Below are 13,515 nucleotides of genomic sequence, written 5' to 3'. Positions count from 1 at the left end.
ATGAACTCAAAATTATGCATTAAGATTGACGAAATATACCAAAAATTCTAGATTAAGGGTTTACATAACATGGGCCAATAAGAACCTCTTAAGCGAAATGCCAAAAGCATCCTCACATAGATCCAATGCAACCACATCAATCACTGAAGGAAGCAACAAACAAATATATTTAGGGTTTACGTATCTTGAAAGAAAGACAAAATCAAATCAATTTACTACCTACCATTGAAGTAAAAAACATAAGGTACTAAATTGATATGTTATGTAAATCAAAACGAACCATTCAAAAACCGTAATATTTCGAATTTATGGTTCGTTCGTACTAAAATGTTTGTAAATCAAGCGAATTGCCAAACAAAAACAATCGAAAGTATGTTATTCATGCGTTTTACCTTTGAAATCAATAGAGCTTCCGACTGTAGAGGCGGAGACAAGGTGGGTTTGCATCTAGCTGAGTTAAATCGATCTTCAGATTTTGCATATTGTTGGAGAAAAACCACCTTGGGTTTTGGTTCTAAGACTGCCACCAAATCCCTATTAATCAACATAAACTTAAATTAATAAACAATACCCAAAATTGTATCAATTGAAGTAAAAGGTTAATATTCAACATCGAAGTACTGCATGTTTTTTCAATGCAAAGCATAAGTATATAACTTGTATTAAGTAAGCAATACTTATAAAGTGAAGCTATTAAAACATATCATTCATGCTATATATACCATTTTAAAGAACAATAATTTTATAAGTATTTGAGCATATAATCCAAAAACATAAGATTATGAACTCCATCAAATATGCTAATAGAGTAAAATGTGTTTATCCTTACACGTGATCCAGCAACATAATAGAGTAAAATGGATTAACCCTATATTGTTTATTCTAACAAACTTATAACCAAAACAGTGTAACTCCATCAGTGAATTAGACTAATAAAAAATGAAATCAGATACTAAATATTCTAAACAACTATCGATCACCGAATTTCATAAAAGTATATACCAAAAATCTTAACAAATCCAGCGTTGAGGAACACACCTCAAGCCCTAAATTCTTGTAGCGAGATACGTAGAACACACTTGAAGGCCTAACTTCATGTAGCATTGAATTATGTAAGGTACGTCGAGATTCTTTGTGTTTAATTAGTATGTAAGAAACCCTAAAATTTATCATACGGAGAAGAGATTTTGGAAAGAAAGGCGGACCTCGGGTTTTTAATCAGGGAGGGTTGCGATTGTGTTGAATAAAAACAAATCAGGTTATAACAATATATAGACCAGAAATGAATAGTTGAGTCGGGTAAGACCCACGCGGGATCCGAAAATGAAACCATATATTGAAAATGGGTTTAAAATTGTGAGGAGGGATGAGAGAGTGATAAGTGGCACAAAATGGTATTCTTTTATTAGTATAGATGTATACCCTTTATAAATGTATAAATACTTGTAAAAATAAGTGTAGAAATGCATATCGATATATCAGCCTACATTCATCTATATATAGACGTAAGGGAACACATGAAATGGCTGTCCCAAGTGTGTTATATATCTTTAATGGAGACGCCTAGTCAGTTTTCAAATTACTTAAATGAATGTTCAACAAAGATTACAAAATTATCTCATATGTATTTAAGCACACGTTAAATGTGGTCAAAATTGCAGGATCAAAACCGAGGGGTTGGTACGTTAGTCCTTTCGTGTTTAGATCACATCAGATTACCACAGCTCGAACTATTGATATAACACATCATATAGACTTAAAGTCGATGATAAAACCATAAATGACTTATTTATATATTACAAAACAAACATATTATCACAGTATATATAAAACAACAGAAGTGCAAGCCATTCAATTCAAGACCTAGCTAGTAATTTACATAGTATCACTTTAAGAACTATATTTACATGTATGTTTAAATGCAATGTGTGTTTCTTTATCATATGCAATCTGAATTCGGAAACTTCTATGTGAAACCATTGTATGGCTTCGAAGGTGTTTTCGACGCTTCTCTATGCTTCTTCTCGTCGGAAAGCAACTTCGCAAATCTGAATGTTGAAAATATGTAATATTAGTTTACAATATTTTAGTTTACTAACGATTTTCATGCGTACTCTTACTATGGATATATTCAATCAAAACGATTATAATAAAGTGGCAGGTGAACGGGCAACAAGCTGCGTCACATTTACTAACCGTTTAAGAGCTTGGGCATTGGTCTGGCCATTTCCTATCTGTTCAGACAAACCAGTTTTTAGATTAACTCTCGAAACAGGTTTTGCCAGTAGATTTTCACCAATTTCTTCCAGCTTGGCCATGTTCTCTTTTGTTGCAACATCCACTAAAGCTTCATCACCACTTAATGTATCTTCCTGGTTAAATTCATCAATTACTTACCCTATTAGTTTGAAGTTTGGAGTAACTAAATTAGAATATTTTGTATTAGCGTTTGATTTAAAAACGAGAGTTGTATTTTTAGCTGTTTTTGCTACTCTTGTAATAAAAAACTTCTAAGTTCGCTTAGATGGCGAACTCTACATATAAAACTGCTGAAAAATTAGTCACATATGGTAAAGAAAAATATGGAGTTCACTTGTCACCTAGAGAATTTGCGGAGTTCGCTTACAGGGATAACGAAATGCCTAGAAGTATAATGAGTTCTAAAAGTAATTGTAATTACGAGCCTGGTTTCTAATTTCTAGAGAACCTATTTCCAAAAATAAATTCAAGAAAATCGTTTTATGCGTTATACTTTCGAATAATCTTAAATGTTACCTGGATTCGAAGGTAATTTTGTTGGGAATGAACTGCTTGAAAGAACACTGAAACATGGGTGTCGACCATATCTGCGCTTGCTTGAGTGAATACATCGATTATAGGATTGGAACCGTTGTGGAGCAGCCAACCAAAAAGACCCCATTTGGATGCCATTTTAGCATTGTATTGTTTCATTTCTTTTGGTGCACCCGTTCCGATTGAGATCATCAGGAACCGACCCCAATCCATAGGGTTAACTGGGAAGAATTTTGGGTTTTCTCTTAACAATTGTTTTGCCACTTCACTTATTGCAACGAGCATCTAAAAAACAGTATAAAAATTGTTTATACAAAGAGCCCGTTTGCTCATATTAAATGGTTAAAACTAGGAATTTTAATGTATTTATCTATACTGGATTATTAGCAGCAACACCGCCATCAATAAGATTATATTCTTGATCATTTCCATCAACATCTTTGTTATTGAAGTAGTAGGAGGGGAAATAGGTTGGAGCTGCAGACGTAGAGATGCATATATCCGATAACTGAGCATTGTAGGATGGATTAACTTCTGCCTTTAAGTTCATACAACAGTTGTTAGGGCACATGTTTCAAACAAGAACATATAAAATTCAATGATCTTTTCATCAGAACATGCAAAGTTTAAATTTTTGGTGATTAAAATTAACCTCGTAAGTTGAGAAAATGGTGGGTTGTAGGCGTTGGATATCGAATGTAGGAATGACAACATTGGTTAAGGTATTCTTCAGACGAGCGTTTCCTAGTTTCTCCCTTAGCAGCTTCCGAAGATACTTTCCGTTGTACTTTGGTCCGATTAGCCTCCTAGTGATATTCACTATTGATCCCCATATACCCCTATATTCATAGAATTAATCCAAATATTACAACCATATTAGATTGTGTTACCACAAAAAGTTGTAAACTAGAAGGCTTTGCACAATTTAACACAAACCCTTGTTGTGGAAATATTTTTGGGCCATGCTCCATATAGAAAGGTACAATATCTTTGGCTGCATAAAGAGGTCGATTGTTTTCATCAGGAGCGGTTAACATGGTTGTCACAAGACCGCCAGTGCTTGTTCCTGCAATGACATCGAAGTAATCTGCGAGTCTTACATCGATTCCATCCAATTCCTACATGATCAACACATATACTCCATCATATATATCCGAGTGTAATGTAAGGACGTCTAATTAACTAGCTTTCCTTTTGTACGTACGTGCACAATGATAAGCATATACCTGAAGTTGAGATTCGAGTAATGCAAGTATGGTGCCAGGAATGATCCCTCTAATACCTCCTCCGTCAATGCTAAGAATGGTGATAAGTTTTCCATTAGTAGCGGGTTCATTTTGTTGTGCTTTCGCCATTGGTATATGCTTATAGGTCAAAGTTATACGATATAGAAAAGGTTGTGTGTTTGGTGTTTATATAGGCATATTGCTACTTGATGTGATGTAATCATAGGCGTCCAATTTGGAGAGTTTGAAGAGTCTCTTCTCATGCAACGTGAAATACATAATAATTTATTAAGAGTTGCTTTATGTCACAAAGGAGAATAATTCCAAGTCTATAACCAAGCGATCAATATCAATGCAAAAAGGCGAGCGGCAAGTTTCATTGTATATTTGCTACTTTTTTTTTATTCAAAACTACGTATACGCACATTTATTTAATTACAACTAAAACGTGGATAAACTTTGGACTATTGGTTTTTATTGGTCCCAAGTATTTCATTTTTGCCGGCGCTGGTCCCAACTATCACTTTAACTGCTAACGGTCCCAACTTTCACACATGTGTCTGCCACCAGTCCACGACTAACCGAGTACTAACTCCGTTATGTTTTAGATGACGTGTCCATCCTACGTGTTAAAAAACCTTGACGTGGCTGCCTGCGTGTATATTAATAACAAAAAACCCTTCTTCTCCTTGAATATATAATAATATCAGCAGATGACAATCGATCGATATCTCCAATCGATCGAGAACCCAATCGATCAAGAACAACCCAATCGATCGTCTACCGCTCACGCTCCGGCGGCTTACTCGATGTCCAAGACGACATCGAAGCGTTAAAAGCCTTCGACGGATCCTACTGGAAGTCTTTATTCGATTCACGCATCGGCAAGACCACTTGGCCATACGGGTCGGGTGTCTGGTCCAAAAAAGAATGGGTCTTGCCCGAGATCGATTCCGATGATATCGTATCGGCTTTCGAAGGTAATTCGAATATGTTCTAGGCCGAAAGGTTTGGGAAACAACATTTGAGTATGAATGATTTGTGGGTTAAGCATTGCGGGATTAGTCACACGGGTAGTTTTAAGGATTTGGGTATGACTGTGTTAGTTAGTCAGGTTAATCGTTTGCGTAAAATGAACCGGCCCGTTGTCAGGGTGGGCTGCGCGTCGACCGGGGACACGTCGGCCGCGTTGTCTGCCTACTGCGCGTCCGCTGGTATTCCGAGTATTGTTTTCTTGCCTGCGAACAAGATTTCCATGGCGCAGTTGGTTCAGCCGATTGCGAATGGGGCGTTTGTGTTGAGTCTTGATACGGATTTCGATGGGTGTATGCAGTTGGTTAGGGAGGTTACGTCTGAGTTACCGATTTATTTAGCGAATTCGTTGAATAGTTTGAGGTTAGAGGGGCAAAAGACTGCTGCGATCGAGATCTTGCAGCAGTTTGACTGGGAGGTGCCGGATTGGGTTATTGTTCCCGGGGGTAATTTGGGGAATATTTGTGCGTTTTATAAAGGGTTTCATATGTGTAAAGAGTTGGGGTTGGTTGATAGGATTCCGAGGCTCGTGTGTGCGCAGGCTGCTGGGGTTGTTCTTGATCGATTGGGTTCTCGATCGATTGAAGATATCGATTTGGGGATTTGTATTAAATTGTCATCTGCTGATATTATTATATATTCAAGGAGGAGAAGGGTTTTTTGTTATTAATATACACGCAGGCAGCCACGTCAAGGTTTTTTAACACGTAGGATGGACACGTCATCTAAAACATAACGGAGTTAGTACTCGGTTAGTCGTGGACTGGTGGCAGACACATGTGTGAAAGTTGGGACCGTTGGCAGTTAAAGTGATAGTTGAGACCAGCGCCGGCAAAAATGAAATACTTGGGACCAATAAAAACCAATAGTCCATAAACTTTTACTATATGAAATGTCCGATTTGAACACATCTTGTATGCAAAGAACAATGTGCTGCCTTTAATTTATTAACCTGTATATATACACTTGTATAGTGTGATAGATCTATGCATAATACAGATCATTATAAGAGTACATTAAAGTAAAGTTTTCATTTCATCAATTTTAAAAAACTTAAAAGTAAAAGGATATATATATATATATATATATATATATATATATATATATATATAGTGTACAGATTCTAAGAGAACCCTCTTCAAATTAAGAACTTTAAGAACTATTTTGGACCACTTAAAAACATATAAAAATATTTAAAAAATTATAAAACAAAAAAAACAAAAATTTTAAAAAAGTATAAAAACCAAAATTCTTATATTTCATAAAAAAAACACAAAAAAATTAATTAATTCGTATTATTCCTATACGCATGTGTATAATTTCATTTAATTTCTAATTACGTAATGTACACATATGTGTATTTTTATTTACCTTAAATTTTACATATATGTATAAAAAAACATGTGTGTCATGTATATATTATACATATATGTATAATTTTGCTAAAACTGAGAAATTTTTTTTTTGTGTTTTTTTATGAAACCGGAATGAAATATAAGAAATTTAAGAATTTTAGAAACCGGAATGAAATATAAGGATTTTAGTTTTTATACTTTTTTTTATTTTTGTGTTTTATGATTTTTTTCATTTTTAGGTTTTTGTAATCCAAAATGGTTCTTATAGTTTTCAATTCTCAAAAAGTTTTGCATGATCCTGATCCTATATATGTGTGTGTTCATATATATATATATATATATGTATATTAAGAAAACTATCAAAAATACACAAAAAAAAAATCTCTTAATATTCTATCACGTGGTTTATAACCATTTTCACTTGGCTATTTTAATCAAAGTCCACAAATAAAACCTCCAACTCTTGGAGTCATTGTGGTTTCGTTTTTAACTATTTTCGTCATGTTAGACTAAGGATAGTCAAGTCGTTTTGGACATTATAACAGACTATTTGTAATTTACTTAAAATAATTTATAAAACATATTCCATTAGGTCTTTCTAACTCATATCCAGTGGAGAGGTACATAGGTGGCGTCGTGTTCAAACGAACTCATTCTTTTTAGCTTTTCATATAGAATGTGTTGGAATAACGTAGATTTAAACAATTTATTTGAAGTAATGATCCTGTGTTTCGATAATGACCAAGATATGTAACTTACAATGTTATTTTGTTTATTAACGATGATTTATACCACATAAATATTTCTATACATTTAATGAATTATCTTAAGTCATAATAATCAACAAACTCATGTATACTAAAGAATCAAGCAAGTGTGCAAAGAAGAGAGTAAAATCAAAGTACATCAACAAGCTTGAAAGATACCAGGTTCAAAGTTATAACATGAACATGTTATGAATTTAGAGAGTTAATTAAAATCAGCCCATAATAAAATTAATAACAAGCTGGCTTTTTAGCAATCAGATTTTTATAAACCATGTGTTTTTTTAAAATGTATTTTTAAGACCTGGCTAAATTTTATAATAGATTAATTTCTTACAAAATGTTTTATAAAATCAAAAGATTTGAAATTTTGAATTTGAAGTAGCCATCTTCAGATGTGTTTTACCATTGAAGACAAGCATATTTAAAAGAGACAAAACCAAGATTAAAGTCCACAATTTAGATGCAACAAAAGTGGATTTACAAATATAAGTGTCGGCTTACAACTCTTGCATATAAGTCAAGGGCACCTTTTCAGAAGATCAAAATATTGTTTAAACTTTAGAACATGGGTTTGGAAGGTATGATCTGACAATACGCAATGTTCACAACACAAATGGATAGGAAATCATATATGGACTAGCCGTTTATGGTCATAGGACCGACCGTGGATTAGTCAGATCCCACATGCATAGGGCTGTAACAACCCGAACAAACACGAACAAGACCTTGCTCATGTTCGTTCATTAAAAAAATAATGTGTTTATGAACGGTTCACGAACACTTACCGAATGAGATTTTATGTTCGTGTTCGTTCATTAAGGAAATTAATGTGTTCACGAACACAAATAATATCGACAGGGCCTAGAGATTGAGACCGGTGTATTCATCAATGTGAATAGTGAAAGCCTGTAAACGAATCGAATGAACATGAATAAGGGCGTGTTCGTTCATTTAACTTTAAAAGAACACGGACACTTAATCGAACAAATATTTATGTTCATGTTTGTTTATTTAAAAATGGACATTTGTGTTCGTTTATGTTCGTTTTTTTTAAATCTAAACGAACATAACTGAATGAAGATAAACGAACATATATAAACAAATATAAATGAACACAAACATACACAAACTTAAATGAACACAATTAACAAATATAAAGCCTTTAAGTAAATGACCTATCCAAATAATATTTAATTATTTTCTATTAATACATAGACAAACATAAGTAAACGAACATAAACGACGGTTTATGAACATAAACGAATGAACAGAACATGTGTTCATGTTCGTTCGTTTAATTATACGAACACAAATTGTTTGTTCATGTTCGTTCATTTATTAAATAAACGAACATAAACGAACTTTCCGCCGAATGATTCAAGAATAGTTTACTAAACATTCGGTTCGTTTACAGGCCTATATGCATGCTTTTATTTTGTTGTTTAGTCTGTAAATTGATGTGTTCTCTAAACTATTTCTTCACCTTTTTTTTCTTCTAAAAATTCATATACCGTCTATGATAAACCTTTCTAAGTTACTTTAAATTTAATCATTAAATAAAATAAAACAAAAATTCAGCTTTGTTAGGTCCCGTTTTGTTTAGTTAGTCTTTTGTATTGATGTGCTTATGTATTTGGACCTATTGGTCATTTTGTATGTGTTGGGCCAAGGTTCATTGTAAAAAGCCCATTAGGCATTGGTGAATATAAACATGTTTCTCATGCATGCTTCCCTATAAATAGGAAGCATGCCGTGAGAAGAAGTAGCTTTTTGTTAATTGTTCTCCTTACTTTCTTTCTTGTTCTCGCTCCCACTCTCACTCTCATCCATCTAAAAATAATCACTCAAGATCCGAGACCAAAAGGTGATTCGGTGTGATTTCCGCTAGCACTAGGGTTGGTTGATCCAAAGATTGTTGTTAGATCTACCCTCATTGGGACCTACAATTGGTATCAGAGCTTCGGCTCACTAGTTGAGGTTTTTGGATCACAACCTTGGGTTTTAATCTTTAGAAAGTTGAAGACAAAGTGTTCTTGCAAGAAAACTACAAAATTACAAAAACAATCGGCTTCTAGTTCATAAGGATGTCTTAGAAAGTATTCCTGGTAAAAATTAACAAGTATAAAAGTTAAGATCTAAAAGTTTCGGGTTTTAAGATTGTTAAAAATGATAAGTTAAAAATTTCGCATCTCTTGTACTTGGATTGTTGTACTTGGATTGTCACTGTATTGGTACTCCAGCTATATGGCAAAGAATTCATCAACTTGTGGTTGATTTCAGAGTTCATGATGTTGACACTAGCTGCTTTGATTCTTACCATCAACTTTTCAAACCTTTTTACCAAATCCAAAACACCTTCACCTTGACGATGGTTGAACATATTAAACTCTTACTTCAGAAGGGCCTTCTTATTTTCCCTAATTTCAGCATTTCCTTCAACCTTCTCAACAAGTGCATCCCACAAACCCTTTGCACTTCTGTGTTCTCGTAGAGTCTCAGTTATTTCATTTGAGAGACAAACAGTAAAAGTGAGGTATGCCTTCTTGTCTTACTCTAACAAGGTCCTATCATTATCATCATAATTTTCAATGGGTTTTGCTTGTTCCCCGTTTGCAGTAACTATCACGGGAACATGAGAACCTATCTCAAAACATCTCATCAACTCAGAGTCAGTTAACGAGATAAAGTTCATGAACCTCCATTTAAAATCGTCAAAGTTATCATCTAAGGTCATGTACTTTGGAGGTTTTGTAGGTGTTCCCACTTGGTTCTCAAGTAACAAGTAACCCTTTAACAACTCTGAATCAGTACTAGTCATGGTTACACAGTATCAAACAATTAACAGTCCTCAAACAGTTCAAAATCTAAACCGAACAGGAATTTCACGCGAAACTGGCTTATGCGAAGCGAAACTGCTGTTCCAAGCGAAGCGAAAAGTTCTGATGAACAGTGATGCGAAGCTAAATCCTTATGCGAAGCGAAGTGTGAACAGTGATGCGAAGAGAAAAACCAAGCGAAGCGAAATGTATGTTCGAAGCGAAACTGTTCCAAGCGAAGCGAAACAGTGATGCGAAGCGAAACACAATTTCAAGCGAAGCGAAATGGGGTAGTGCGAAGCGAAAAAGTTCAAGTCTTCCAGAAACAATCTTTTTCGGGATTTGTGATACCTAACTTGTCAGATCTGGTCAAAAGTTGACAATCAAGAGAACTACCAACTTGAATGCCATGACAAATACTTATTTGATTTCCACCATCAAATCATTTGAAATGGACGAACAAATGAGAATGAACAATCATCTGAGTTCTCTGAATCAAGCTGGGATGAGTACTGCATCATCTATGCCAACTGCTTTCATTAGCAAAACCCAGCAGAATATGTATCATGTGACCACTCCAAAGTACTCCTCAAGTGTGCCACCACAGACAACTCTATTTATCTCAACCGGCAATCAGTCCACGTCATCTGGTTCAAGCTCGTTTCAAAGGGCAGTTGATAGTGCAGTTGAATAAGCATTGAAAGCTCATGGGATCTCCTCTTCATCAAAGACTCAAGCAAAGCAAAAGTTTCAGCTACTGTGAAGCACTCCCAATGCTAAATGACTCAAATGTATCACTAGTTCATGCATTCTTATTAAGCCATGAAGAGTTACTGCGAGGAAATCTGTTGTCACCACAATTTGAGACTGGAGATCTAAAAGACATCAACCAGAAGGATCTCGAGAAGATGGATATCAAGTACCAAATGGCAATGGCGGTACACAGAGCCACAAACTTCATGAAGACATATGGAAAAGACACCTTCAAGGACTCTGATAGGAAACAGATTGGTTTTGATAAAGAAAAGCTTCGGTGTTACAACTGTGGTGAAAAGGGTCACTTTTCACAAATCCTCCCAAACTAGCAAACGATATTCGTGTGACCGAAGTGACTGAGGAAGAAACTAGTAAGTCAGCTGGAAAGAAGCATGAAGTGCACAAGCCAAGCAGCTCAGCTCCAAGAATTGGAGGTCAACCACACAAGGGAAATTCAAGCTCAAACTCAAGATCCCTTGTCTCGCAGACAGAGGTCTAGGCTGGTATGGATTGGGATGATCAGTTTCAAGAGTTGCAGAACCACCTCAACATGGCAGGAATGGGTTTTACTTCAAACCACGAAGCGTCTTCATCTTCAGCTGCAAGTTCTGAGGCATCACCTAGCGATGAGGTATTCAGTAATTTATGTTCTTAAGCTTGCATTAACAAAGTTACATACTATAGACATCAACAGAACGAAGTCTTGAAAGTAAATGCAAAACTTCGTGAGTTAAATGCTGAGTATGTAAAAGCTGACAAGATTTACGTAGAAAAGATTAAAACTCACCATAATTATGTAGCAAATCTTGGACTAAAAATTTTTCAAGCAAAACATGAAGTTATATGTTATAAAAACATAATTTCTGAATTAAAAGATGAAATTGAAAAGTTAAAACTTGATGCTTGTGACAAAAGAAAACAAGAAAAGATAGTTGAAAGATTTGAAACATCATCTGAGCAATTAGATGATCTTATTGGAGTCCAGAGAAGTACCAAACTAAAAGCGGGGCTAGGGTACGATTATACTAATGTACCACCACTGTTGAATGACAATTACACCAGCTTCCCCACTTTAGCTATAATACTTCTCCCGAGGAAGAAACGTCATATGGGGTTGTTAGAATACCAAAACCAGTGAAATTTGTTCCTGCAGTGTCAAAAACTGCCACTCCAATTCAATCATCTGATAAATCTAACGTCAATGTGTCTTGTGAAGCAGGTGATATAATCAATGGTGATTGTGGGAAGGTTAACTTGGGTTGTAAGCAAAAAGGAGAGTTAGAACCACGTTTTGAGTCTTGTGTGGATCTAACTAAATCAATTAACAATCCCGTTTGTAATAAAGTTTGTGAATCTATGTTAGGAAGTCTAATGTCAGCATCAAAAGTTGTATTTTGTGAAACTTCTAGTGATAAAAGTTGTAAAGAAGTTGGTAATGAAAATGAATGTTCTTCGTCTGATTCAGAGTGTGAAACAGTTTACGATGAAACTATTGAAGACAAGGTTGATGGACAGAATGGTCCTAGCTGCTCATCAACTGATCATTATGTTGAGAATTTGAGAAAACAAAAATATGGTTTTGAAAATAAAAAACCAAGCACATATTGTAAATACGTGCCACCTAAGAAAACCTCTTTTTCTCAAAACACAAATTACAAAAACAGTTTTCAATGTTATGATCAGTTTGATAGTTCCTATTACTACTCTCGACAGAAATCTAGGCATTCAAATTATTTTGCTACTCAACGTTTAAATGTTCATAATTATCAGTCAGATAGAGGTTACAAACATGTTAACCCGACTACATCACCTTATCACACATACCTTAGTGATCAAGATGTCTATAAATGCAACCAAAGAAAGTGTTGCTTTGTTTGTGGAAATCCTTCTCATATTGCGACACATTGCAAGAACTGGCACAAGCAACAAAGAGAACTAAACTGTGCGTTTGGTCAGGCATTTCCTAAGGTTGATCACAAAGCTAAGAAAATGTCTAACCAAACTCACTCCACTGCCAGTGAGACGGATTTCAAACCCAAAAGTGATAAGAAAACAAAGAAACCATTTTGGCTAACCCAAAGAGAAAGGAAAAGGTTGGCAAAGGATTCGGAAGCTGAAAAGCTAAAGAGCCCTTCAAATGTTTTCAACAAGAAACACACCGAGGATTTTGTGGTTAAAACAAAACCAAAGCGAAGGCAATCCAGAAAACCCTTCCAAAACTGAGGAAATTATAATTCAAGTTCCTCAAGGGATTATTCTTCAGATTCTGATTCACCAATAGACTACATTTTCAAGAATCATAAAATTAAACTTGGTGATTTTCTGTTTAATTTTCCCGAGACAAATGTGTCTCGGGGCCCTTCTACTAATTTTCATGTATGTAGGATCAGCTTGGAAGGTCTGTCAATAGTATTTGGTATTCGGACAGTAGCTGTACCCGATATATGATAGGAGATGAGTCCCTGTTGTTTGATGTGAAACCATTCGATGGCGGAGATGTTTCCTTTGCTGGTGACGTAGGAGGAGAAATCACGAAACAAGGGAAGGTCTCAAATGGCACGTTGACCTTTGTTGAAGTCAATCTTGTGGAAGAACTCAACCACAATTTGCTCAGTGTCTCCCAAATCTGTGATAAGCATTTCTCAACTCTATTTACAGAAACTAAGTGTCTTATTCTTAAATCAGGTTTTAAAGTACCTGAAGAGTGGATTATGTTACGTACTCCGAGGCACAATGATGCTTACATTCTGGACATGAGAAGTAACTATTC

The 13,515-nt window shown here is 35.2% G+C and overlaps 1 protein-coding gene and 1 pseudogene across 1 annotated transcript; one reads left to right on the top strand and one right to left on the bottom strand.

The window, feature by feature from the left end:
- Positions 1 to 1,966: 1,966 nt before the first annotated feature.
- Positions 1,967 to 4,294, bottom strand: LOC143622029 (patatin-like protein 1). Its single transcript, XM_077093280.1, has 7 exons — positions 4,020 to 4,294; positions 3,730 to 3,911; positions 3,446 to 3,632; positions 3,170 to 3,331; positions 2,776 to 3,078; positions 2,197 to 2,372; positions 1,967 to 2,048 (listed from the first exon to the last, which is right to left on the bottom strand). Exons 1-7 carry the CDS (start codon positions 4,146 to 4,148, stop codon positions 1,967 to 1,969), a joined length of 1,221 nt encoding a protein of 406 aa, XP_076949395.1. The 5' UTR covers positions 4,149 to 4,294.
- Positions 4,295 to 4,797: 503 nt separating this feature from the next.
- LOC143622032 (threonine synthase, chloroplastic-like) lies at positions 4,798 to 5,927 on the top strand (annotated as a pseudogene).
- Positions 5,928 to 13,515: the final 7,588 nt, after the last annotated feature.

Source organism: Bidens hawaiensis, unplaced genomic scaffold (assembly GCF_021521415.1).
Source record: "Bidens hawaiensis isolate Kalapana, Puna unplaced genomic scaffold, B.hawaiensis_p1.1 tig00003004_1, whole genome shotgun sequence".
NCBI lineage: Eukaryota > Viridiplantae > Streptophyta > Magnoliopsida > Asterales > Asteraceae > Bidens > Bidens hawaiensis.
The sequence above is the reverse complement of the archived record's forward strand: the minus strand, read 5'-3'. Positions and strand labels throughout refer to the sequence as shown.

What these genes read in the sequence shown, in the direction of transcription:
- LOC143622029 (XM_077093280.1), bottom strand. Translation starts at nt 4,148, where the DNA reads ATGGCGAAAGCACAACAAAATGAACCCGCTACTAATGGAAAACTTATC. An exon ending in AAAATATTTCCACAACAAGG is followed by an intron (nt 3,633 to 3,729) that starts GTTTGTGTTAAA and finishes CTATGAATATAG; the next exon opens with GGGTATATGGGGATCAATAG. An exon ending in GTGTTGCTGCTAATAATCCA is followed by an intron (nt 3,079 to 3,169) that starts GTATAGATAAAT and finishes ACTGTTTTTTAG; the next exon opens with ATGCTCGTTGCAATAAGTGA.